The sequence below is a fragment of the Ranitomeya imitator genome, chromosome 9 (genome assembly GCF_032444005.1).
Source record: "Ranitomeya imitator isolate aRanImi1 chromosome 9, aRanImi1.pri, whole genome shotgun sequence".
NCBI classification, from domain to species: Eukaryota; Metazoa; Chordata; class Amphibia; order Anura; family Dendrobatidae; genus Ranitomeya; species Ranitomeya imitator.
Window position 1 is genome coordinate 23,536,779 of NC_091290.1, and position 26,661 is coordinate 23,563,439.

Genomic DNA, 26,661 nt, shown 5'->3' on the forward strand with positions numbered 1-26,661 from the left:
TGGTGGTTTGGGGCAGTGAGGGAGTTATTCCCAGTATCCCTGGTGGTCTGGGGCAGTGAGAGAGGATAATTTGTACAGTTGTGATTGGTCACTTACAGGGAGCTGGACTGAGAGCTCCTCATGAGCGGAGTAGACAGAATAGTGTTATGTGGCAGCTTAGGTGATGACGGCAGCGAGGAATCGGTCATTTCCTCAATATCAGAATGGGAGGATGCAGATTTGGGCGACTTCTTCTTGCCAAAAGCTTGTTTAAAGGAGCTTCTCAGCTGTAAGGAAAAAATGGTATATTGTCAGTAACAGACGAGGAGCCTGAGGCTGGGAGATGGAGCAAACAGATAATGACAGGAGGGGGATGGGATGAGCGGCGGAGGTGAATGATGATTATAAGGTGAGGAATGAGCCAGTGGTGGTGGAGATGATGTGATGACAGGAGGAGTGACGGAGGGCTGCAGACCTTACCTCATTCACCTGGGATAAGCAAGCAGAAGGTAACAGGAGGGAAAAAAACAACAAAAAACACAATTTAAACAGACAGGAAAATGCCAAATGCACCAAATACGGACAAATACGAACAGGAGGCGGGAGATTCAGCATGTCCTAACCAAGGAGGTCTACGACATAGGGGAGCGCTGCTCATACACACAATCTGCTATGTGACACTAGACTGGTCAGCACCGATCATTAGAGGTCAGGGGCAATATCTGACTGATGTACTGCAGCCAGCACTGACCTGAAATGGCTGATAACAGGGAACAAAACATTGCCAACAGCACAGAAAATGGGGATAGAATTTAGTGAACAATCCTATCTCCATAAGTCCATTTTTAAAGCTCATCAATAAAGATATCTCCTGTCCGAGCTTCTCGCCATTACACAGAGGGCCCTTGACTCTGGAGGAGCGGTACGATCTGTGCTGGACGCTCGCTCATTGCAGGGTGCGGAGCTATGCTAGCTCACCAATTAGGGTCCAATCAGCAGAGCCCCCTGCAGTCAGACTGGACCTAATTCTTTACAAGGGGTGGTCTACAAAGAAAAAAAAGGTTTCTCTTCCAAATCTGTGTGTATGAGCAGCGGAAAATGGTTAGAAGCAAGCAAATCAACACAAGGGTAGTAACTATGTGCAGACAGACACAGCCTAACTACTTAAAGGGAATGTGTCAGCCAAAACTCACAGTATAAACTAAGCAGACAGGTAATATCGCCCCTATAATAATCACACCTTTATTGCCCTAATCACTTCCTCTGTTCTGCAGATGCGGGGTCTAATCATGCATGCTAATTACAGTACTAAGTGCACCCTTGGAGTGGCTAAGAGGCTCAGGGCACAGCTCCACCCACTGGTTTTGCAAGTCTCCGCCTCTCACTGGTGATTGACAGCACTGACTTGCCTAACTGCCTGCAGAGAATGCGCAGGTAACCAGTGAGGTCAGTCACCAGGGAGGGCGGGGCATGCAAAACAAGTGGGCCGAACAATGCACTGAGCCTCTTGGTCACACCCAGGGTGCACAGAGCATCCTAATTTACATATTTCATTAATGTTCAGTTTCTTCAGGACGGAGGCAGCAATTAAAGAACTAAAAGGGTCATTATTCTAGGGGCGATATCCCCTATAAGGCTATGTGCTTGGTTTTGTACTATCAGATTGGCCATACGCCCTTGAAGGTAATGGGAGAAGCTTATATACTTATTACAGTACAGCAGCGTTTAATAAGATGTGACTTCTGTCTGGGAGAGAGTCGGGAGGCCTCCATACACATATGATTATTATCAGCACTGGAGATATGTGATCTATAGCCGCGACCACTGGGCCAGGGAGCCGTGGAAATGTGCAGCAGGACCAGGACAACTGTACTGCGATACAGCAGAGTTTAGCTGCACTGTCCCTTTAAGTAACAGCTCATTCTCACAAATTGGTAATCCAAGACTAGATTTATAGAGCGAAAAAACAAAAAGCGCAGCACAAGATGGCAGATACAGAGGCAGCGAGGACAGATTGGTTGCTCGAGGACTGGGCACCTCTCTTCTGAAATCTAAGCTCAAAACCCACTTATCTTTGGGATTGATTAAAAAATCCCAGTGCTCACGCCCCCAATGAACAAAGCCCACCATTAAGACTGTGTGAGGGTGCATGACTGACAGCGCACAGGCCCAGATCACCATCATCTGATGCCCGCTCTACACACCCAGTTCTTCCGGTTCTTTTTCTTTTTCGAGTCGCTTTCCACGTTGCTGCCCACGCTGGAGTGACTTGTGGCGCTGTTAATGCTGGAGACGCTATCAGACGAGTGCTGCCGCCGGATCCGCAGGTCAGCTGATGGAGTTGTCCCATTTCCTGTAGGAGAAAACAAATCTAATCTCTTTATTATGCAAAAAAACAGCAACATAAAACATAATAAAATAAATAGATTTCTGGCACTTGTTGTTCCTTGCCCTAAGCTGTATTGATACTTCTAGCTCTACAGCTGTGGTGCCTTTATCTGTACCATAGCGCCACCTATAGGCCAGATACAGTGATGACTTGGTATACAATACAAATGTTCCCCTGCAGAGGTATCTATAGAGAATCGCTGCCGCTCGCTTCCTTCTCGCCCGCTTTAGTGACCCCATTCCTAGACTGGAGCCATGGTTACACTGGTCTTACTTGCTCGGCAGATTGCATCAGGAATTACCTGGAGACAGAGGAGCCCGGGGGGATGCGGCTGCCTATTATTACCTTTGCAGCTGAGCTCCGGGGTGTTGATGACACCGTTAATGGCCGCCTGTGCCGCTGCGTTCTGCTTCTTCAGTTGGTCTATGGTTTTCTTTAACTCATTCAGCTCTGAATCCTGAAAGGAAGAAAAAAGACAAAAACAAGGACATAAAGATTCATGTGGCATTTACTGAGAGCTTATTGCTCTCCAGTGACTGCAGAACTACAACTCCCAGCAGTGCTGACCTTCTGTTCTGCCGACATGGTGATGCTCTGCAGCCTGATTGTCATGTTGCTCAAGCTTTGCTCGAAGGCGGCCACGAGATGAGCCTAGAATAAAGAATAAGTGGCAGAATAAAGCGCCCGGCCAAAATGTCTGCGATCGCGGTCGGAGGAGTTACGGCACACGGAACGCACGTCCATGACGCTGATCGCACATCCTTTTTGCTAGACACAAGCTTGTTATCTACCTCCAGGACAGGAATGGCGAGATGATGGATGTTACATTCTCAAAGAAAAATGCAGAAAATTTCAGAAAAATAACTTTTTATTCCGGGCGTGAAAAGTTTTTTTTAATAAACATGGCTCAATGACTACAAGGTACAGAGAGGAGGCGGAGGGGAAAGTGTTACAGATGAAGAGCAAGGGTCAGAATGTACCACACACGAGGAATGTGTGCGAGGCGCGGGAACGTCATCCATGCTCTCACACCTGGCCGCCATATTGGAATGGGACTGATGCTTATGGTTCTTCCCTATCAGCACATCCGTGTCAATCGCTCCTGCCTGGCACGGGTCCTTTACACCAAGTGAAAAATTAGGGTGATAAGCATGCTGGTTCTGCCAGATTCCCTTAAGTGCAACCTATTATTCCTTGTCATCAGCCATTTCAGGATGGGGAGACTAATGTTCTTCAAATAAAAATATAGCAAGAACTGGGGAATATTCCTGGCTCGTGTGATCACTGCTGCACTCTGCTGAGCTTGTATTAGAGCTGCAGTGCAAAGCATGGTGGACAGAACAGTTTAGACTAATGTCGGCTGAACCTGCAGATATCCACGGATTCAGCCGACATTTAAAGATGTATGGGGTCGGCGGACGACATGTTGATTACGCATGTCTGATTTTGGGCTGCTGGTCATTCTCCTGGTGTACGTTGGTGGCTTTCTCATAGAGAACACAGGAGCGCCATCATTTAGTTGGAGTCACCGATTACGGCAGGTCGGCAATATGGAAATTCTTCTAAAGTGTTTTACAAAAAAAAAAAAACTTCAAATGATCCTTTAAATGACGGAGATCTTCTTTGAACTTCTCCTGGTCACTGGTGATGCATATAAGACGGCATATACATTTTCTACACATCAAATAAGCCGGCGGGATAATATGGCAGATTCTCGTCCTATGAGTCAGTGCGGCCGCGCTCTCTATGTATAGATCCGTCCACCTGCCCTATAATAGAGGATCAGTGGACAATGATGTGTGCGCCCCGCACTGGTACTTCTGTATAGCAGCACACGTAGGAAACACAAGGCATCTCCACCCAGGGAACGTCACATGCTGCTTATTCACCTAAAACACGCTCATCAGACCGCGACAAATCTGCAGCAAATCGCTGTGCAAACATTTACTGAGAAAACATTAAGATACAAAGAAGAGCCGGATGTGCGAGCTCTGCGCATTGTGCGCTAACACAACAAGTCCCTCCGGAGCGCTGGGGGAGTGCGAGCTCTGCGCATTGTGCGCTAACACAACAAGTCCCTCCGGGGCGCTGGGGGAGTGCGAGCTCTGCGCATTGTGCGCTAACACAACAAGTCCCTCCGGGGCGCTGGGGGAGTGCGAGCTCTGCGCATTGTGCGCTAACACAACAAGTCCCTCCGGGGCGCTGGGGGAGTGCGAGCTATGGGCATTGTGCGCTAACACAACAAGTCCCTCCGGGGCGCTGGAGGAGTGCGAGCTATGGGCATTGTGCGCTAACACAACAAGTCGCGCTGGGGGAGTGCGAGCTCTGCGCATTGTGCGCTAACACAACAAGTCCCTCCGGGGCGCTGGGGGAGTGCGAGCTCTGCGCATTGTGCGCTAACACAACAAGTCCCTCCGGGGCGCTGGGGGAGTGCGAGCTATGGGCATTGTGCGCTAACACAACAAGTCGCGCTGGGGGAGTGCGAGCTCTGCGCATTGTGCGCTAACACAACAAGTCCCTCCGGGGCGCTGGGGGAGTGCGAGCTCTGCGCATTGTGCGCTAACACAACAAGTCCCTCCGGGGCGCTGGGGGAGTGCGAGCTCTGCGCATTGTGCGCTAACACAACAAGTCCCTCCGGGGCGCTGGGGGAGTGCGAGCTCTGCGCATTGTGCGCTAACACAACAAGTCCCTCCGGGGCGCTGGGGGAGTGCGAGCTATGGGCATTGTGCGCTAACACAACAAGTCCCTCCGGGGCGCTGGAGGAGTGCGAGCTATGGGCATTGTGCGCTAACACAACAAGTCGCGCTGGGGGAGTGCGAGCTCTGCGCATTGTGCGCTAACACAACAAGTCCCTCCGGGGCGCTGGGGGAGTGCGAGCTCTGCGCATTGTGCGCTAACACAACAAGTCCCTCCGGGGCGCTGGGGGAGTGCGAGCTCTGCGCATTGTGCGCTAACACAACAAGTCCCTCCGGGGCGCTGGGGGAGTGCGAGCTCTGCGCATTGTGCGCTAACACAACAAGTCCCTCTGGGGCGCTGGCGGAGTGCGAGCTCTGCGCATTGTGCGCTAACACAAGTCCCTCTGGGGCGCTGGGGGAGTGCGAGCTCTGCGCATTGTGCGCTAACAAAACAAGTCCCTCCGGAGTGCTGGGGGAGTGCGAGCTCTGCGCATTGTGCGCTAACAAAACAAGTCCCTCCGGGGCACTGGGGGAGTGTGAGCTCTGCGCATTGTGCGCCAACACAACAAGTCCCTCCGGGGCGCTGGGGGAGTGCGAGCTCTGCGCATTGTGCGCTAAATCAACAAGTCCCTCAGGAGCGCTGGAGGAGTGCGAGCTATGGGCATTGTGCTCTAACACAACAAGTCCCTCCGGCCGCTGGGCATATGCTCACATAGAAGATCATTGGCTCAGACAAAGCGACTAAAGGTGAAAAGGAGAGCCAAAAAAGGGCCACAAATGCAGACATCTTTATACTTAAAAGTGTGGCAGATAACAGGGAACAGTAGATTGTGTTTGGGGGGGGCCTTACTGTGGCACAAGTGAATACAGATATGTATGGATAAAGAAATATTCACACGTCCTGCAAACACTGATAACAGTGAATAATATTTAGCATTTATCTATCCTGACTCTACCCAGCCTAAAATGGCTGATAACGGCAAACACAGGACTGCATGCACTGTAAAAGGGTGTGACATCATGGTGCACAAAAGGGGCGACAACAGAATATAAGGGAGCGACGCCAGCGCATAAGGAGATTATATAACGGCACATGGGTGTTCACCTGTTGAGCTCCATGATATTATTGTGGAGGAGTTTGGTATCAATGTAGAGGGGTTTAACGTCACTTTTAGGAGTAAGATATATAGGATGTATAGGAGGTATAGGATGTGAGGTCACTGTCACAGTACAGGGGGTTTGTATCAGCATGTAGTAGTACGACATCGGAGGTATAATATTACTGTACCTGTACATATCATCGCCATAACTGGGTATGATATCACTGTATAGGGGTAGAATATCCCCCTAAGGGAACGATATGACTGTTGAGGGGTATGATTTCCCTGTATAAGGGTACGCCATTTTCCAAGATAACCAATGACAACTTACATTGGCACTAAGCTGGGTGGTCAGAGCGGACACTTTTTCTTGGGAGGAATCCAACTCTCTTCTTAACTTGCGGATCTAAAAAAAAGAACCAACACATTTTATAAAGGACTATCGGCACAATCCGGAATATTAGACAATTTAATAGAGAAGATTACACAGAAGGTACAAACCTCTGAATGGCACTTTTCTTCTGGCTGCAAAAGATAAAGAAGAAAAAAAAGTCCTGTGAAATTCCGTATATGGGGAGCAGCGTCGACACGTAACTCTGATAGATTTCTCTTTCATCCCCTATAAATAGCAGCAGGAGACGAGATCGGCGCAGACTTGTTTGATTTTCCCTTATTTGGGCAGTTTTTTAATGAAACTATCGCTGCATTAGATAAGAGACCAGCAAAAAAAAATTCAGACCCCCCCCGCTCCCGATGACGCTCCGTGCCCCAGACGTCTAACACCCAAATCATGAATTTAATACGATCCTCTCAGGACAAGAGCTGTTCATGTCTCACATTCTTGCCGCAAGGACAATAAACTCAGTGGTCACCGGTCTGCATTGTTAGGAGCGGTCAGGGCTGGGGGGGCCCTCTGAAGGGTTTATGGGGGGTTTCAAGACCAACAAGTGCAAATAATGCTCAAATTAAAGGGTTTGCCTAAGTCAACCCTCACAATTAATGCATTTATAATGGAAAATGAAGCTACTTTACAATTTTTTCTAATTAATAATCTACCGTTTTAGGTATGCAGCTCCAATGCGTACCAATTGATCTCCCTGGTTACAGACTACAAAAAAAAAAAACCCTATGGTGTACAATCCTGCTGCTCCTTGATAATATACATTTGGTAGGTAGAGACAATATGATGCAGAATTAGACTACACAATTTGTTTGGTAACCATGGAGACACATAGAAACGCATAGGAGCTGCCGACATAAAACAGTAGTACATTTTTAAAGACTTTGTCATTCCATTTTGTAAAGATAGACTTACACTTTAAACTCAAAAAATCCATAGCAAAAAATAATCCCTCAAGCTATTCTCTTTTTCTCGGCCATTTCTTAGATAACTCGATCACTGGGAAAGCTGGGCAATAATCACTAGGACTGCGGGATGTCCTACAGTCCTGAGGGCTCTTCATCCTAGTCGTGCAGCGATATGGAGGATGTATAAGGCTATGTGCACACGCTGCGGATTTTGCTGCGGATCCGCAGCAGTTTCCCATGAGTTTACATTACAATGTAAACCTGTGGGAAACAGAAAACGCTGTGCACATGCTGCGGAAAAAAACGCATGGAAACGCAGCGGTTTACATTCCGCAGCATGTCACTTCTTTCTGTGGATTCTGCAGCGGTTTTACACTTGCTCCAATAGAAAACCGCAATTGTAAAATCGCAGTGAAATCCGCAAAAAAAAAAAAAGGTAACTCCACAGCAAAAACGCAGCGTTTTTGCCCTGCAGATTTATCAAATCCGCTGTGGAAAAATCCGCAGTGGACCATTCTACGTGTGAACATACCCTGACTGCCCCCATAGACACTAGTAATAATAGTCGCCCCGCTTTACCAAAAACAGATGTGTCTACAACTGCATAAAACCGAATAAAAGGCGGTAACATGGCGGCTCATTATCTGCATTACTGTTGGAGGGGCATTATTACCAATTCCATTTTTGGCACCTTTGCTCTTTTACTGTCCCCACATAGAAAGCTTCACAGTTAAGGGTCTAGTAAAACTCAAAAGACGTCGTCACATTAACAAAGACCCATGGGGCTGCAAATAGTGAGAAGGAAATGAAAACAGAACTATATAGATGAGAGTTATATAGCAGATTCCTTCACTAAAAGTTCCCGATTAAACAGCTAATCCTGCTGACTGACATCAGACCGAGCCGACCTGCACCGCAACCGAGTGTGCAAAGAGCAAAAGTCCATGTCGTTACATAGATTAATATAAAAATATATATATGGACAATGATACTTACAGTGGAGTATACAGAAGATGTGCTGGATACCAGAGACAGTGAAGATCCATGAACTGAGGGTTACAAAAAGGGGAGACATCAGGCACGTGGAACAGCTGAGCACAGATCAGAGCCCCCCATACAGCCGAGCACAGATCAGACCCCCCCCATACAGCCGAGCACCGATCAGAGCCCCCCATACAGCCGAGCACCGATCAGAACCCCCCATACAGCCGAGCACAGATCAGAGTCTCCCATACAGCTGAGCACAGATCAGAGCCCCCCACACAGCCGAGCACAGATCAGAGCCCCCCATACAGCCGAGCACCGATCAGAGCCCCCCATACAGCCGAGCACCGATCAGAACCCCCCATACAGCCGAGCACAGATCAGAGTCTCCCATACAGCCGAGCACAGATCAGAGTCTCCCATACAGCCGAGCACAGATCAGAGTCTCCCATACAGCTGAGCACAGATCAGAGCCCCCCACACAGCCGAGCACAGATCAGAGCCCCCCACACAGCCGAGCACAGATCAGAGCCCCCCACACAGCCGAGCACAGATCAGAGCCCCCCACACAGCCGAGCACAGATCAGAGCCCCCCACACAGCTGAGCACAGATCAGAGCCCCCCACACAGCCGAGCACAGATCAGAGCCCCCCACACAGCCGAGCACAGATCAGAGCCCCCCACACAGCCGAGCACAGATCAGAGCCCCCCACACAGCCGAGCACAGATCAGAGTCCCCCACACAGCCGAGCACAGATCAGAGCCCCCCATACAGCCGAGCACAGATCAGAGCCCCCCACACAGCTGAGCACAGATCAGAGCCCCCCACACAGCTGAGCACAGATCAGAGCCATTCCTGCTAAGATCATCGTATCCAGCTGATCTGCATTGGCTCTGATAAAATAACACCTCAGATCTGTATCCCCCATGCTTTACACTGCAGTACTGATTCTTCAGATTAGCTGCCATTTCTAAATCACACACTCAGAATGAAGTATGTAAATGACAAATTAATTTTGTAACTGCAAGGACAGAAACTAAACACTCAGGTTCTTTAACCCCTTAGTGACAGATCCAAATTTTTGGAAACAAATGCTAACTGGATACTGGGTGGTGAGGTGGGGGCACCACGGATGACTGCCACACACAGTACCCAGTACCCCATGCCACGCACTGTATCCCGCAGCCCCCGCCACACTGTATCCCACAGCCCCCTGCCACACAGCTTTCCACAGATCCTGAATGCATGTGCTAAGTAGTTTAAGGCCATGTGCACACATCAGGATTTCTTGCAGAAATTTCCTGAACAAAACTGGACATTTTCTGCAAGAAATCCGCATGCGTTTTTTATTTGTGTGTTTTTGACGCTTTTTTTTTTGCGTGTTTTTCCCAGAGCTTCCCAATGCATTAAATAGCGGGAAAAAATCGGAAAATCCGCAAAATTAACATGATGCGTTTTTTACCGCAATGCAGTTTTTTTTTTTTGCGGGAAAAAATGCATCATGTGCACAAAAATTGCAGAATGCATTATAATTGATGGGATGCATATGTAGGCGTTTTTTTAAGTGAAAAACATGAAAAAAAAGCAAAAAATCCTGAACGTGTGCGCACAGCCTAAACCTTCCATAAAACCACATGTATAAGTAATTCAGCAACACCTGGCGATTGTCACCTCTAAGGTACAAATACGACCAGCTAGGTCGATGCAGATGTGGAGGAGACGGACTGCAGCAGATGGTCAGGATGCCTACAGCATTACTCGGGTGACATTTCCCAGGTACTGTAGTATCTAGTATCACAATCCAGGGGGCTGTCTGTCATTTTAACATTGAGGGTTCAAATCAAGGAAACGTTATCACATATAGAGTAAAAGCTTCACACAACCAGTGCAGATGACATGTAACCCTATAGCTTCCCTGCTGCCGGCTAGTAACAGATTAGATGGAAACCAGTCACACGATGTGTACGATAAATTATCTGGGCTTAGTCGTGTCTGTTCCCAGGAAAAGCTGAATGACCCTTCTAATGAGACCACCAGATTAGACTCTTAAATGGTAAATCTGCATAATGAAGCCATTAACCCCTCTGTGACCTTAGACGTACTATCCCGTCGAGGTGCCCTGGGCTTATCTGACCCTGGACGGGATAGTACGTCATAGCCGATCGGCCGCGCTCACGGGGGGAGCGCAGCCGATCGCGGCCGGGTGTCAGCTGCTTATCGCAGCTGACATCCGGCACTATGTGCCAGGAGCGGTCACGGACCGCCCCCGGCACATTAACCCCTGGCACACCGCGATCAAAGATGATCGCGATGTGCCGGCGGTGCAGGGAAGCACCGCGCAGGGAGGGGGCTCCCTGCGGGCTTCCCTGAGCCCCCCGCAGCAACGCGATGTGATCGCGTTGCTGCGAGGGTCTCCTCACCTCCCTCCCTGCTCGAGCCCCGGATCCAAGATGGCCGCGGATCTGGGTCCTGCAGGGAGGGAGGTGGCTTCACAGAGCCTGCTCAGAGCAGGCACTGTGAAGCCTGCAGCGCTGCATGTCAGATCAGTGATCTGACAGAGTGCTGTGCAAACTGTCAGATCACTGATCTGTGATGTCCCCCCCTGGGACAAAGTAAAAAAGTAAAAAAAAATTTTTCCAAATGTGTAAAAAAAATAAAAAAAAATATTCCAAAATAATGAAAAAAATATATATATATTATTCCCATAAATACATTTCTTCATCTAAATAAAAAAAAAAAAACAATAAAAGTACACATATTTAGTATCGCCGCGTCCGTAACGACCCGACCTATAAAACTGTCCCACTAGTTAACCCCTTCAGTAAACACCGTAAGAAAAAAAAAAAAAAAAACGAGGCAAAAAACAACGCTTTATTATCATACCGCCGAACAAAAAGTGGAATAACACGCGATCAAAAGGACAGATATAAATAACCATGGTACCGCTGAAAGCGTCATATTGTCCCGCAAAAAAAGAGCCGCCATACAGCATCATCAGCAAAAAAATAAAAAAGTTATAGTCCTGAGAATAAAGCGATGCAAAATTAATTATTTTTTCTGTAAAATAGTTTTTATCGTATAAAAGCACCAAACCATAAAAAAATGATATAAATGAGGTATCGCTGTAATCGTACTGACCCGAAGAATAAAACTGCTTTATCACTTTTACCAAACGCGGAACGGTATAAACGCCTCCCCCAATAGAAATTCATGAATAGCTGGCTTTTGGTCATTCTTCCTCACAAAAATCGGAATAAAAAGCGATAAAAAAATGTCACGTGCCCAAAAATGTTTTCAATAAAAACGTCAACTCGTCCCGCAAAAAACAAGACCTCACATGACTCTGTGGACCAAAATATGGAAAAATTATAGCTCTCAAAATGTGGTATTGCAAAAAATATTTTTTGCAATAAAAAGGGTCTTTCAGTGTGTGACGGCTGCCAATCATAAAAATCCGCTAAAAAACCCGCTATAAAAGTAAATCAAACCCCCCTTCATCACCCCCTTAGTTAGGGAAAAATAAAAAAAAATGTATTTATTTCCATTTTCCCATTAGGGCTAGGGTTAGGGTTAGGGCTAGGGCTAGGGTTAGGGTTAGGGCTAGGGTTAGGGCTAGGGCTAGGGTTAGGGCTAGGGTTAGGGCTAGGGTTAGGGTTAGGGTTGGGGCTACAGTTAGGGTTGGGGCTAAAGTTAGGGTTAGGGTTTAGATTACATTTACAGTTGGGAATAGGGTTGGGATTAGGGTTAGGGGTGTGTCAGGGTTAGAGGTGTGGTTAGGGTTACCGTTGGAATTAGGGTTAGGGGTGTGTTTAGATTAGGGTTTCAGTTATAATTGGGGGGTTTCCACTGTTTCGGCACATCAGGGGCTCTCCAAACACGACATGGCGTCCGATCTCAATTCCAGACAATTCTGCGTTGAAAAAGTAAAACAGTGCTCCTTCCCTTCCGAGCTCTCCTGTGTGCCCAAACAGGGGTTTACCCCAACATATGGGGTATCCGCGTACTCAGGACAAATTGGACAACAACTTTTGTGGACCAATTTCTCCTGTTACCCTTGGGAAAATACAAAACTGGGGGCTAAAAAATAATTTTTGTGGGAAAACAAAAAGATTTTTTATTTTCACGGCTCTGCGTTATAAACTGTAGTGAAACACTTGGGGGTTCAAAGTTCTCACAACACATCTAGATAAGTTCATTGAGGGGTCTAGTTTCCAATATGGGGTCACTTGTGGGGGGTTTCTACTGTTTAGGTACATTAGGGGCTCTGCAAACGCAATGTGACGCCTGCAGACCAATCCATCTAAGTCTGCATTCCAAATGATGCTCCTTCCCTTCCGAGCCCTCCCATGCGCCCAAACGGTGGTTCCCCCCCACATATCGGGTATCGGCGTACTCAGGACAAATTGGACAACAACATTTAGGGTCCAATTTCTCCTGCTAACCTTGGAAAAATACAAAACTGGGGGCTAAAATATAATTTTTGTGGAAAAAAAAAATATTTTTTATTTGCATGGCTCTGCGTTATAAACTGTAGTGAAATACTTGGGGGTTCAAAGCTCTCACAACACATCAAGATGAGTTCCTTAGGGGGTCTACTTTCCAAAATGGTGTCACTTGTGGGGGGTTTTGTTGTGAATTCTGTGGCTGAGTTCACTTCTGTGGTCACAAGTGGTATTGCAGTCTCTGGGCTTCCTCCCTCAGGTGTTTTGGTGAGCTCGTTGGCTGCCTTGCTATTTAGCTCCACCTGAGTCTGTCTTCCTTGCTCCTTGTCAATGTTCCAGTGTTGGATCTGAGCTACTGCATCTTTCCTTGGGCCTGCTGCTCTGCTAGATAAGTGCTTCTAGTTTGTTTTCTGTTTTTTCTGTCCAGCTTGCTATTAACTTTTGCTGGAAGCTCTGAGAAGCAAAGGGGTGCACCGCCGTGCTGTTAGTTCGGCACGGTGGGTCTTTTTGCCCCTTTGCGTGGTTTTCGTTTTAGGGTTTTTTGTAGACTGCATAGTTCTCTTTGCTATCCTCGCTCTGTCTAGAATATCGGGCCTCACTTTGCTGAATCTATTTCATTCCTACGTTTGTCTTTTCATCTTGCTAACAGTCATTATATGTGGGGGGCTGCCTATTCCTTTGGGGTATTTCTCTGAGGTAAGTCAGGCTTGTATTTCTATCTTCAGGCTAGTCAGCTCCTCAGGCAGTGCCGAGTTGCATAGGTAGTTGATAGGCGCAATCCACTGCTGCTTATAGTTGTGTGAGGATAGATCAGGTACTGCAGTCTACAGAGATTCCACGTCTCAGAGCTCGTCCTATTGTTTTTGGTTATTGCCAGATCTCTGTATGTGCGCTGATTACTGCACGCTGTGTTGCCTGATTGCCAGCCATAACAGTACAAGGAGAACAATCAATGATTTCCAATAGAGGGAAAAAAGAAATCCTGACATCATTTTTTTTTCTTAGCTCTGTCTTCAGTCTTTTTTTTCCCCTAGACATTAGAGTGCTTCAGGACACAGCTGTGGACATGGATATTCAGGCTCTGTGCTCCTCAATGGATAATCTCGTTGTAAATGTACAAAAGATTCAAGATACTATTGATCAGAAATCGATGCTAGAACCAAGAATTCCGATTCCTGATTTGTTTTTTGGTGACAGAACTAAGTTCCTGAGCTTCAGAAATAATTGTAAGCTATTTTTGGCCTTGAAACCTCATTCTTCTGGTAATCCTATTCAACAGGTTTTGATTATTATTTCTTTTTTGCGCGGCGACCCACAGGACTGGGCGTTTTCTCTTGCACCAGGAGATTCTGCATTGAGTAATGTTGATGCATTTTTCCAGGCGCTGGGATTGCTTTACGATGAGCCTAATTCAGTGGATCAAGCTGAGAAAAATCTGCTGGCTTTATGCCAGGGTCAGGATGATGTAGAAGTATATTGTCAGAAATTTAGGAAATGGTCAGTACTCACTCTGTGGAATGAATCTGCACTAGCGGCTTTGTTCAGAAAGGGTCTCTCTGAAGCTCTTAAGGATGTAATGGTGGGATTTCCTATGCCTGCTGGTTTGAATGAGTCTATGTCCTTGGCCATTCAGATCGGTCGTCGCTTGCGCGAGCGTAAATCTGTGCACCATCTGGCGGTATTGTCTGAGAGTAAGCCTGAGCCTATGCAGTGCGACAGGACTATGACTAAAGTAGAACGGCACGAACACAGACGTCTGAACAGACTGTGTTTCTATTGTGGTGATTCTACTCATGCTATTTCTAATTGTCCTAAACGCACTAGGCGGTTCGATAGCTCTGCCGTTATTGGTACTGTACAGTCCAAATTCCTTTTGTCCATTACCTTAATGTGCTCTTTGTCATCATATTCTGTCATGGCGTTTGTGGATTCAGGCGCTGCCCTGAATCTGATGGATTTGGATTATGCTAAACGTTGTGGATTTTTCTTGGAGCCTTTGCGGTGTCCTATTCCGTTGAGAGGAATTGATGCTACACCTTTGGCCAAGAATAAGCCTCAGTACTGGGCCCAGCTGACCATGTGCATGGCTCCTGCACATCAGGAAGTTATTCGCTTTTTGGTACTGCATAATTTGCATGATGTGGTCGTGTTGGGGTTGCCATGGCTACAAACCCATAATCCAGTATTGGATTGGAACTCTATGTCGGTAACCAGCTGGGGTTGTCAGGGAGTACATGGTGATGTTCCATTTTTGTCTATTTCGTCATCCATTCCTTCTGACATCCCAGAGTTCTTGTCGGACTTTCAGGATGTATTTGAAGAGTCCAAGTCTGATGCCCTACCTCCGCATAGGAATTGTGATTGTGCTATCGATTTGATTCCTGGTAGTAAATTCCCTAAGGGTCGTTTATTTAATTTGTCCGTACCTGAACACACCGCTATGCGCAGTTATGTGAAGGAGTCCCTGGAGAAGGGACATATTCGCCCATCGTCGTCACCATTGGGAGCAGGGTTCTTTTTTGTAGCCAAGAAGGATGGTTCGCTAAGACCGTGTATTGATTACCGCCTTCTTAATAAGATCACTGTTAAGTTTCAGTATCCCTTGCCATTGATTTCTGACTTGTTTGCTCGGATTAAGGGGGCTAGTTGGTTTACTAAGATTGATCTTCGTGGTGCGTATAATCTGGTGAGAATCAGGCAGGGAGATGAATGGAAAACGGCATTTAATACGCCCGAGGGTCATTTTGAGTATCTGGTGATGCCGTTCGGACTTGCCAATGCTCCATCTGTTTTTCAGTCTTTTATGCATGACATTTTCCGTGAGTATCTGGATAAATTCTTGATTGTTTACTTGGATGACATTTTGATCTTCTCAGATGATTGGGAGTCTCATGTGAAGCAAGTCAGAATGGTTTTCCAGGTACTGCGTGCTAATTCCTTGTTCGTGAAGGGATCAAAGTGTCTCTTCGGTGTGCAGAAAGTTTCATTTTTGGGGTTCATCTTTTCCCCTTCTACTATCGAGATGGATCCGGTTAAGGTTCAGGCCATCCAGGATTGGACTCAGCCGACATCTCTAAAAAGTCTGCAGAAATTCCTGGGCTTTGCTAATTTTTATCGTCGCTTCATCTGTAATTTTTCTAGCATTGCCAGACCATTGACCGATTTGACCAAGAAGGGTGCTGATTTGGTTAATTGGTCTTCTGCTGCCGTGGAAGCTTTTCAGGAGTTGAAGCGTCGTTTTTGCTGTGCCCCTGTGTTGTGTCAACCTGATGTTTCTCTTCCGTTCCAGGTCGAGGTTGATGCTTCTGAGATTGGTGCAGGGGCGGTTTTGTCACAGAGAGGTTCTGGTTGCTCAGTGTTCAAACCATGTGCTTTCTTTTCCAGGAAATTTTCTGCTGCTGAGCGTAATTATGATGTGGGCAACCGAGAGTTGCTGGCCATGAAGTGGGCATTCGAGGAGTGGCGTCATTGGCTTGAGGGTGCTAAGCATCGCGTGGTGGTTTTGACTGATCATAAGAACCTTACTTATCTTGAGTCTGCCAAGCGCTTGAATCCTAGACAGGCCCGTTGGTCGTTATTTTTTGCTCGTTTTGATTTTGTGATTTCATACCTTCCGGGCTCTAAAAATGTGAAGGCGGATGCTCTGTCTAGGAGTTTTGTGCCCGACTCTCCGGGGTTATCTGAGCCAGCGAGTATCCTCAAGGAAGGAGTCATTGTGTCTGCCATCTCCCCTGATTTGCGGAGAGTGTTGCAGAAATTTCAGGCTAATAAACCTGATCGTTGTCCGGCCGAGAAACTGTTCGTCCCTGATAGGTGGACTAGTAAAGTTATCTCTGAACTTCATTGTTCGGTGCTGGCCGGTCATCCAGGAATCTTTGGTACCAGGGAGTTGGTTGCTAGATCCTTCTGGTGGCCATCTCTGTCACGGGATGTGCGTGCTTTTGTGCAGTCCTGTGGAATTTGTGCTAGGGCTAAGCCCTGCTGTTCACGTGCCAGTGGGTTGCTTTTGCCCTTGCCGGTCCCGAAGAGGCCTTGGACACATATTTCGATGGATTTCATTTCTGACCTTCCCGTTTCTCAAAAAATGTCGGTCATTTGGGTGGTCTGTGATCGCTTTTCTAAAATGGTCCATCTGGTGCCCTTGGTTAAATTGCCTTCCTCCTCTGATTTGGTGCCTTTGTTCTTCCAGCATGTGGTTCGTTTACATGGCATTCCTGAGAATATTGTTTCTGACAGAGGTTCCCAGTTTGTCTCGAGGTTCTGGCGAGCCTTTTGTGGTAGGATGGGCATTGACCTATCTTTTTCCTCGGCCTTCCATCCTCAGACTAATGGCCAGACCGAACGAACCAATCAGACCTTGGAAACATATCTGAGATGTTTTGTTTCCGCTGACCAGGATGATTGGGTGTCATTTTTGCCGTTGGCTGAGTTCGCCCTTAATAATCGGGCCAGCTCGGCTACCTTGGTCTCTCCATTTTTCTGCAATTCTGGGTTCCATCCTCGTTTCTCTTCAGGACAGGTTGAGTCTTCGGACTGTCCTGGTGTGGATTATGTGGTGGACAGGTTGCAGCAGATCTGGACTCAGGTAGTGGACAATTTGACCTTGTCCCAGGAGAAGGCTCAGCTTTTCGCTAATCGCAGACGCCGTGTGGGACCCCGACTTCGTGTTGGGGATCTGGTTTGGTTATCTTCTCGTCATATACCTATGAAGGTTTCCTCTCCTAAATTTAAACCTCGTTTTATTGGTCCGTATAGGATTTCTGAGATTCTCAATCCGGTGTCTTTTCGTCTGACCCTCCCAGACTCCTTTTCCATACATAATGTATTCCATAGGTCGTTGTTGAGGAGATACGTGGCACCTATGGTTCCATCTGTGGAGCCTCCTGCCCCTGTTTTGGTGGAGGGGGAATTGGAGTATATTGTGGAGAAGATTTTGGATTCTCGTGTCTCTAGACGGAAACTCCAGTATCTGGTCAAATGGAAGGGTTATGCTCAGGAAGATAATTCCTGGGTTTTTGCCTCTGATGTCCATGCCCCAGATCTTGTTCGTGCCTTTCATGTGGCTCATCCTGGTCGGCCTGGGGGTTCTGGTGAGGGTTCGGTGACCCCTCCTCAAGGGGGGGGTACTGTTGTGAATTCTGTGGCTGAGTTCACTTCTGTGGTCACAAGTGGTATTGCAGTCTCTGGGCTTCCTCCCTCAGGTGTTTTGGTGAGCTCGTTGGCTGCCTTGCTATTTAGCTCCACCTGAGTCTGTCTTCCTTGCTCCTTGTCAATGTTCCAGTGTTGGATCTGAGCTACTGCATCTTTCCTTGGGCCTGCTGCTCTGCTAGATAAGTGCTTCTAGTTTGTTTTCTGTTTTTTCTGTCCAGCTTGCTATTAACTTTTGCTGGAAGCTCTGAGAAGCAAAGGGGTGCACCGCCGTGCTGTTAGTTCGGCACGGTGGGTCTTTTTGCCCCTTTGCGTGGTTTTCGTTTTAGGGTTTTTTGTAGACTGCATAGTTCTCTTTGCTATCCTCGCTCTGTCTAGAATATCGGGCCTCACTTTGCTGAATCTATTTCATTCCTACGTTTGTCTTTTCATCTTGCTAACAGTCATTATATGTGGGGGGCTGCCTATTCCTTTGGGGTATTTCTCTGAGGTAAGTCAGGCTTGTATTTCTATCTTCAGGCTAGTCAGCTCCTCAGGCAGTGCCGAGTTGCATAGGTAGTTGATAGGCGCAATCCACTGCTGCTTATAGTTGTGTGAGGATAGATCAGGTACTGCAGTCTACAGAGATTCCACGTCTCAGAGCTCGTCCTATTGTTTTTGGTTATTGCCAGATCTCTGTATGTGCGCTGATTACTGCACGCTGTGTTGCCTGATTGCCAGCCATAACAGGGTTTCTACTGTTTAGGTACATTAGGGGCTCTGCAAACGCAATGTGACGCCTGCAGACCATTCCATCTAAGTCTGCATTCCAAATGGCGCTCCTTCCCTTCCGAACCCTCCCATGCGCCCAAACGGTGGTTCCCCCCCACATATGGGGTATCAGCGTACTCAGGACAAATTGGACAACAACTTTTGGGGTCCAATTTCTCCTGTTACCCTAGGGAAAATACAAAACTGGGGGCTAAAAAATAATTTTTGTGGGAAAAAAATTTTGTTTTATTTTTATGGCTCTGCATTATAAACTTCTGTGAAGCCCTTGGTGGGTCAAAGTGCTCACCACACATCCAGATAAGTTCCTTAGGGGGTCTACTTTCCAAAATGGTGTCACTTGTGGGGGGTTTCAATGTTTAGGCACATCAGTGGCTCTCCAAACGCAACATGGCGTCCCATCTCAATTCCTGTCAATTTTGCATTGAAAAGTCAAACGGCGCTCCTTCCCTTCCGAGCTCTCCCATGCGCCAAACAGTGGTTTACTGCCACATATGGGGTATCAGCGTACTCGGGACAAATTGGACAACAACTTTTGAGGTCCAATTTCTTCTCTTACCCTTGGAAAAATAAAAAATTGGGGGCAAAAATATAATTTTTGTGAAAAAATATGATTTTTTATTTTTACGGTTCTGCATTATAAACTTCTGTGAAGCACTTGGTGGGTCAAAGTGCTCACCACACATCCAGATAAGTTCCTTAGGGGGTCTACTTTCCAAAATGGTGTCACTTGTGGGGGGTTTCAATGTTTAGGCACATCAGTGGCTCTCCAAACGCAACATGGCGTCCCATCTCAATTCCTGTCAATTTTGCATTGAAAAGTCAAATAGCGCTCCTTCCCTTCCGAGCTCTCCCATGCGCCCAAACAGTGGTTTACTGCCACATATGGGGTATCAGCGTACTCAGGACAAATTGGACAACAACTTTTTGGGTCCAATTTCTCCTGTTACCCTTGGTAAAATAAAACAAATTGGAGCTGAAGTAAATTTTTTGTGTAAAAAAGTTAAATGTTCATTTTTATTTAAACATTCCAAAAATTCCTATTAAACACCTGAAGGGTTAATAAACTTCTTGAATGTGGTTTTGAGCACCTTGAGGGGTGCAGTTTTTAGAATGGTGTCACACTTGGGCATTTTCTATCATATAGACCCCTCAAAATGACTTCAAATGAGACGTGGTCCCTAAAAAAAATGGTGTTGTAAAAATGAGAAATTGCTGGTCAACTTTTAACCCTTATAACTCCCTAACAAAAAAAAAAAAATTGGTTCCAAAATTATGCTGATGTAAAGGAGACATGTGGGAAATGTTACTTATTAAGTATTTTGTGTGACATATCTCTGTGATTTAATTGCATAAAAATTCAAAGTTTGAAAATTGCGAAATTTTCAAAATTTTCGCCAAATTTCCGTTTTTTTCACAAATAAACGCAGGTACTATCAAAGAAATTTTACCACTATCATGAAGTACAATATGTCACGAGAAAACAATGTCAGAATAACCAGGATCCGTTGAAGCGTTTCGGAGTTATAACCTCATAAAGGGACAGTGGTCAGAATTGTAAAAATTGGCCTGGTCATTAACGTGCAAACCACCCTTGGGGGTAAAGGGGTTAAACACTATGGGTGGGGATATGCCAATGCACGATCAGGAGCCTGGGAGAGCAGGGAGACCACCCACATTCATGGGAATATTGAGATTTCCCACCAGTGTCACATTATACACAACACAGGGCGTCGTCTCAACACGAAATATCATCTCTTATCAGAAAGTAATACCCTGCAGAAGTCTACGTGGAAATATTTAGGTATCTGCCCCGAAGCACATATAAGACACAAGGACAGGTGCGTCATATTGGGGGGTAGACACTGGTGAGGTTCATTCCCAGGTGCTGGTGCAGTCACTGTGTACATACATTACTGATCCTGATTTACATCCTGTATTATACTCCAGAGCTGCACTCACTATTCTGCTGGTGCAGTCACTCTGTAAAGTGGTCACTGACCTTCTTCAAATCCATCACGAAACGATCCAGAGCGGCTCATGGTTCTGGTCTTCTCATCCAGAGACATGGAGCTGTTCCTGTAGCGGGGCTCTCCGTAGTGATCGCCGTCGGTGTTGGACAGGCTGTGCGTCCGGAGCATGGTGGAGTTGGACAAACCCATGTGAGCTGCAGTCGTAGGACTTGCTATGAAGGAAAGAAATCACAGCGTGCAATGAGCGATATCATCAGGGTACTTCATGGCATTACGTTATCTAGAGCCCGGAGAGACCTGAAATCTGAAATTAACAGTTCTTAAATGTTTAAATTCCATGACTCGTGGTTAGTGCATTGTGATCGATGGGGGCAACAAATGGGACCTTTTCTAGAGCAAAAAGCAAAAAACATAGAAGAAATGATGTTGACTTATAACAGGAAAGAAAAAAATGATTTGTGAGTGTGGATTAGATGGGCACAAGGGGTACTGATGGGAAAGGATGCGGGTTTAGGTGAGTGCACCTCTGTAGACCATTCATTGATACATTTGGCATCACTATGGTCGCTCTCCAGTCGTCCATACAAAGACTCACCGAGCTGCGAGAAGTTAAATCTGGTGCCGGAGGGCGAGGTTATACTGGAACTGGGCGAGAATGGCGAGCTACTGGCCGTGTCCTGGAGTCCACTGGATGAATGAGAGCGCAGCCAATCCTTGGTATCATCTTGGTTTCGGAGCTGAGAAGATGGAGCGTACCTGAGTGGACCAAGGATTTAAAAAAATGATTATTTCTGGAAAGAATGAGCTGTGGGGCAGCAAATGCTAAAAACACAACCACATTACAAGCCAAACTCCGAGCAAATGCATTATGTCACAGTAGGGGGTAAAGCGGACAAGGTGACAACCAACACGGCCACCAATATGGCCTCTCTAAGGGTCGTCACACTGGGATTCGGCCCTACATGCTGGATTCTTGGTGACAACCTTCATAAGTCTTATTTGTAGTATTCAGCTTTCCTAAAACCAGATGTTATAATGGAAAAGCTGCACAGAACAGGAAAAGCTACATCACTATTGTAACTGACCACCATGGACGACGTATCCAAAGAGGACGAAATTGGACCAGTTACTGCTCACAATTTCTACATTGACATTCAGGGGTGCAATGGCTGCAAAATCACACAGAAAAAAAAGGTGGCCTGCTGGGGCATGCTGGAACTTGTAGTTATGACACAGAGGAATCATGTTCCCATTCACTGCCCAATACAGCCAAGAACAACAGGTGCAACTGCAGAAAAATCACACAGGAAAATCTACCATCATGCACTGGGCGAACTACATGTTCCAGGCAGAACAGGCGAGAACCACGAACGGCTCTGCCTGAAAGGAAGGACTCTGTACCACCTGCTGGTTGTAGTAGTACAGGGTTAGGTCATTGTAAAGCAAACACCGTGAAATTCAACCCAGAAAGCCCGTCAAAGCAAACCCAGCAAACCATATTACACTTTACATAGAAAATACATTTTTAAGTCACTGTGTATCTGTGTTATGTCCTGTATTATACTCCAGAGCTGCACTCGCTATTCTTTTTCTATAAACTGTAACATGGTGATGAAAGGTGAACAATGTCCTACGTGCTATTAAGGAGACTATAATAAAACGCATCTTATATTGTGGCCGTTCCTCCCCCCTCAGCAGTATACAGGGGTCAGCTGCAGTCTAACACTTATCTGAAGCTTGAGTTTCAGTGGATTTACGCAGACAAATGCTGCTCAGACTGTGCGTCTGGGATTGTGACTGTAGTCTGCTCTGCATAGACAGAACTGTGGTGTCTGCACAACTTTGTCAACAGATTGCTGCTGGACCCACTCGAAGCGGTGATTACACCGAACAGAAGCCTTAGCCAATCTACGAAGGATTACTGGAGTCGCCATTCATTGCTAGTCCCATTTAAAAGGGTTCTGGGTTCTGGTGGCAAATTCCCTTTAATGATACCATACAGGACACACGGTCAAGTCCTACCATGCAGAACACACAAAGCAAAAGTAAGATGGAACAAAAAGAACCAGTAACATCGGGTCACACGCAGACCCCACAGCCAACATGGAGAAAGCACAACACTACAAAGCAGGCGCCGCTGAGACGATACCTGAATCCTTTCTTAGGTAAAGTGTTTCTATCAAGATGAGGATCACTGCAGCAAAGGCAAAGGAGGAGAGAAGACTTCAGAGGGAGGAAGAAGCTCGCGGGGAGAAAGACGGACAGACGGAGCCGGCTGCACACATCGGAAGACGTGCACACAGACGTGCAGATTACGTGGACACGAGGAGCTTGCAATGTGCGGGATCAGACATGGATGTGCACAAAGGAGAACGGTTACCATAAGGGGACGACACACAGGACACTCATCGATAGGGAGGCCCTTCAGCTTTTTGTGGATCAGTCTACAAATGTAGCAGAGCTGAACTCGTCCATTGTCTTTTCTTGGGGCTGTTCAGTTTGTGCATTGTGAGAACTGAATGAATTAAATAGGGCTGCCTTATAAACAGCATGTATCCCCTATCTGATGGATACGGCGGTAAAGGTACCGTTACACTAAACGATTTACAAACAATCACGATCAGCGATACGACCTGGCCGTGATCGTTGGTAAGTCGTTGTGTGGTCGCTGGGGAGCTGTCACACAGGCAGCTCTCCAGCGACCAACGATCCGGGGAAAGACTTCGGCATCGTTGAAACGGTCTTCACCGATGCTGAAGTCCCCGGGTAACCAGGGTAAACATCGGGTTACTAAGCGCAGGGCCGCGCTTAGTAACCCGATATTTACCCTGGTTACTATTGTAAAAGTAAAAAAAAAAAAAAACTACATACTTACATTCTGATGTCTGTCACGTCCCCCGGCGTCAGCTTCTCTGCACGGTGTAAAGCGCCGGCCGTAAAGCAGAGCGGTGACGTCACCGCTGTGCTCTGCTTTACGGCCGGCCGGCGCTGCCACAGTGCAGGGAAGCTGACGCCGGGGGACGTGACAGACATCAGAATGTGAGTATGTAGTGTTTTTTTTTTTACTTTTACAATGGTAACCAGGGTAAATATCGGGTTACTAAGCGCGGCCCTGCACTTAGTAACCCGATATTTACCCTGGTTACCAGTGAACACATGAACACATCGCTAGATCGGCATCACACACGCCGATCTAGCGATGACAGCGGGGTGATCAGCGACCTAATCATTCCCCACGACCAACGATCTCCCAGCAGGGGCCTGATCGTTGTTCGCTGTAACACATAAAGATATCGTTAGCGGGATCGTTGCTACGTCACAAAAAAGCGTGACGTTGCAACGATATCGTTATGTGTGAAGGTACCTTAAGTGTATGAACACTGGGGGTCCGACTGCTGTGTGGTCACACGTCACTACCGCTCTGTGCACCCAGGGGACTTTGGGGTCTCCCCAGCAGCTGGACCTCCAATCACCATACATTTAGGATTAGGAGACATGTTGTTGATGTTGGTGTCCATCACACATCCGCAAATCTAAGACTAATGTCCACCAAAAGGGATGCCACATTGTAAGTGAACAAGAGGCCGTCTGACAGATCCGCCATCAATGAGGTCATATACAAGAAGAGGGCATGAATTGGGGGGAGCGCAATATGTAGTATCTGATGAAAAAGGAAGGCACCGAGCCCAATCACCGAGGATCAGGGTGTACATATTTATATGCTCGGTGTACGGCGACATCGCAGGGCAGGTACAGACACCTCTTAGTTGCTGGGTTCCAGAATAAAGCGCTGCACCCTGGCTGGGAACATGCAGGGACTCGGCAGCGTTCATTATATAGCTGCCCAATTACCTGGGGCAATTAATCTTGGAGCGCACCTCATGTAACCTAGATTTTCTCTAACTGTAAGGCAGGATGACGCACGACTTGGCTTCCGTCCAGCCCCAGTTCACTGCCGGCAGTGCGGCAATTATTACATTTTGCATGTAATTTGATGCAATTTCAAAACATACAAAAAATAAAATCTAAAAAAAATTGCTAATTTACTTTATTTCCAGGATATGTAAGGCAAAGCATAAACATCTATTCTCTAGTTTAGGGGCCTCGTAGACATCAATCCTCAGCTGCCAGTGTAATGTGCTTGGGGGCCTCCTGATGCTCCCCTTACAGATGATGTCGGGGGAGATAAGGATCCCGAATCTGACAGTGGCTCTCCCATAGAAAACCCAGCAGCGCTCAGCCCAGGAGAATGTTGCTGTGTATACCGGAGTCGGGAGAGGACGGTCGGCTATCTACTGTATATGGGGGCGGCTTTTGAACTGGATTTTTGAGCTGCTGGGGAGATCTATAGACTGGGAGTAGGATGCAGACTACAGACGGCCAGTACCCAGGACCAGATTGTCATGGATATTCCCACTGAATCCTTGCAGCAATAACACGAGTTTATTATCAATTATCATATACCGTATATCGATTTTAAAAGTAATCTAAAAAAAAATCTGTATTTCCTCCTTTTCTGCCAAGTTGTCAGTAGTTACATTCAGCATCTTAGCCTGATTACTTTTTGGGACGGACGGGTGACATCCAATATAGCCACTATTAAGCCTCCAATATTGGGTCGTCATCCAACTTTCCTAGAGTCCAGAAAAGACATTGTGGCCTAATTCTGCATTGATCTAATCCTATCCAAAGTCTGACAACCTTACAATCCCATCTGGGCAGCCATATTGGTTGTCACCCAACTTTCGCAGATGCATTTGACAACATAACCAAAAGTATGAAATGACTGCGGATTTTTAGGGGAAAATGTTGGGTCACCGTCAGCTGATATTCAGATTATTTTACCAAACACAAGTCACGATGCAGACACAAAAAAAAGCTTGTAGAGGACGAACGCTTATCACAAAGCGCGAGAATGACGAAAGACAAAAGACGTGATGACAAGCTGAGGGACAGGGGGGAAGAAGCCGCATGCCACAAAGAAAGAAAAAAATCAAGCAAAAAGGCCTCCGAGTGTAATGGCGGCCCAGGGATGAGAGCAGGAACAGTGCAGGCGGCAGGTGATGAACACTCAGGCTGACGGCAGCCATGACAGACACCGTTACCTGTCCTGCTTCCGGGGGAGAGTATTTCTGCTGAATTTAGGACTAGCACCGGGGGAGGAGAGAGGGCTACAGAAACGGGGGAACAGATCATAGAGGGAAAAAACAAAACAAAAACATTATTAGTAAATTAATAAAAGGGATCAACTAAAGAAAAGCGCGATATGTGCAATTGCACTTACTACAGCAAAGAGTTAAATGGCCTTTGTAGAAATACATAATTATTAAAAAATATTCTGCGACTTACTGATATGCTTTATGTTGTAATTTTTCATCATTTTTAAGACCCTCGCTTGCTGTCAGTGAATGTGAACATTCCTATTTAGGGGTCACTCACCTCTCGGACATGGTGGTCTTCACACTGTTTGTTCTGACAAAGCCAGACATGGAGTCGTCCCGTGGAGAGGCCGTCATGGCGCTCGGTGAGTTGTTACTGCTGAGGGATATGTCAATGGACTCGCAGCTGGTGTGCAGGCTGCTGACCGACTGGTAGCCCAGACCGTCCTTACTGACCGCAGAGGAGCTGCTGGCGTTCGTGCCCCAGGTCAGGCTATTGGAAGGTGCGGAGTGAGCGGATCCGGGGCTGGAGGCCAGCGGAGAAGGGTTCAGATCCATATTTTTACCATACAGGGGGCTACTACCTCCGCTGCTCAGTATACCGCTCCCGGAGGGGGAGTCTGGGTGGGCCTGGGAATTCATGGTGGCGTGGGGGTTGGAAATTATCATGGAGTTTTTCATGTTTTCTGAGGTGGTGCTGGGTCCTTGTTTGTTCGGCTTTCCGCCAAAAAGCCT

The 26,661-nt window shown here is 46.8% G+C and overlaps 1 protein-coding gene across 8 annotated transcripts in view; it reads right to left on the reverse strand.

Moving 5' to 3' along the window:
- NAV2 (neuron navigator 2) overlaps positions 1-26,661 on the reverse strand; it is a 417,518-nt gene that overhangs the window by 20,615 nt on the left and 370,242 nt on the right. For 4 of the 8 annotated variants that reach the window (XM_069740400.1, XM_069740396.1, XM_069740393.1 and 1 more), the window contains exons 15-25: positions 26,207-26,659; positions 25,873-25,938; positions 21,363-21,523; positions 20,797-20,979; positions 8,448-8,500; positions 6,645-6,668; positions 6,475-6,549; positions 2,936-3,019; positions 2,714-2,825; positions 2,184-2,350; positions 97-266 (exon numbers count right to left, since the gene is read on the reverse strand). In XM_069740400.1, the coding sequence (XP_069596501.1) occupies positions 97-266; positions 2,184-2,350; positions 2,714-2,825; positions 2,936-3,019; positions 6,475-6,549; positions 6,645-6,668; positions 8,448-8,500; positions 20,797-20,979; positions 21,363-21,523; positions 25,873-25,938; positions 26,207-26,659 (1,548 nt within the window). The remainder of the gene's footprint in view (positions 1-96; positions 267-2,183; positions 2,351-2,713; positions 2,826-2,935; positions 3,020-6,474; positions 6,550-6,644; positions 6,669-8,447; positions 8,501-20,796; positions 20,980-21,362; positions 21,524-25,872; positions 25,939-26,206; positions 26,660-26,661) is intronic. The other 4 variants (XM_069740398.1, XM_069740401.1, XM_069740394.1 and 1 more) reach the window with 3 other exon arrangements.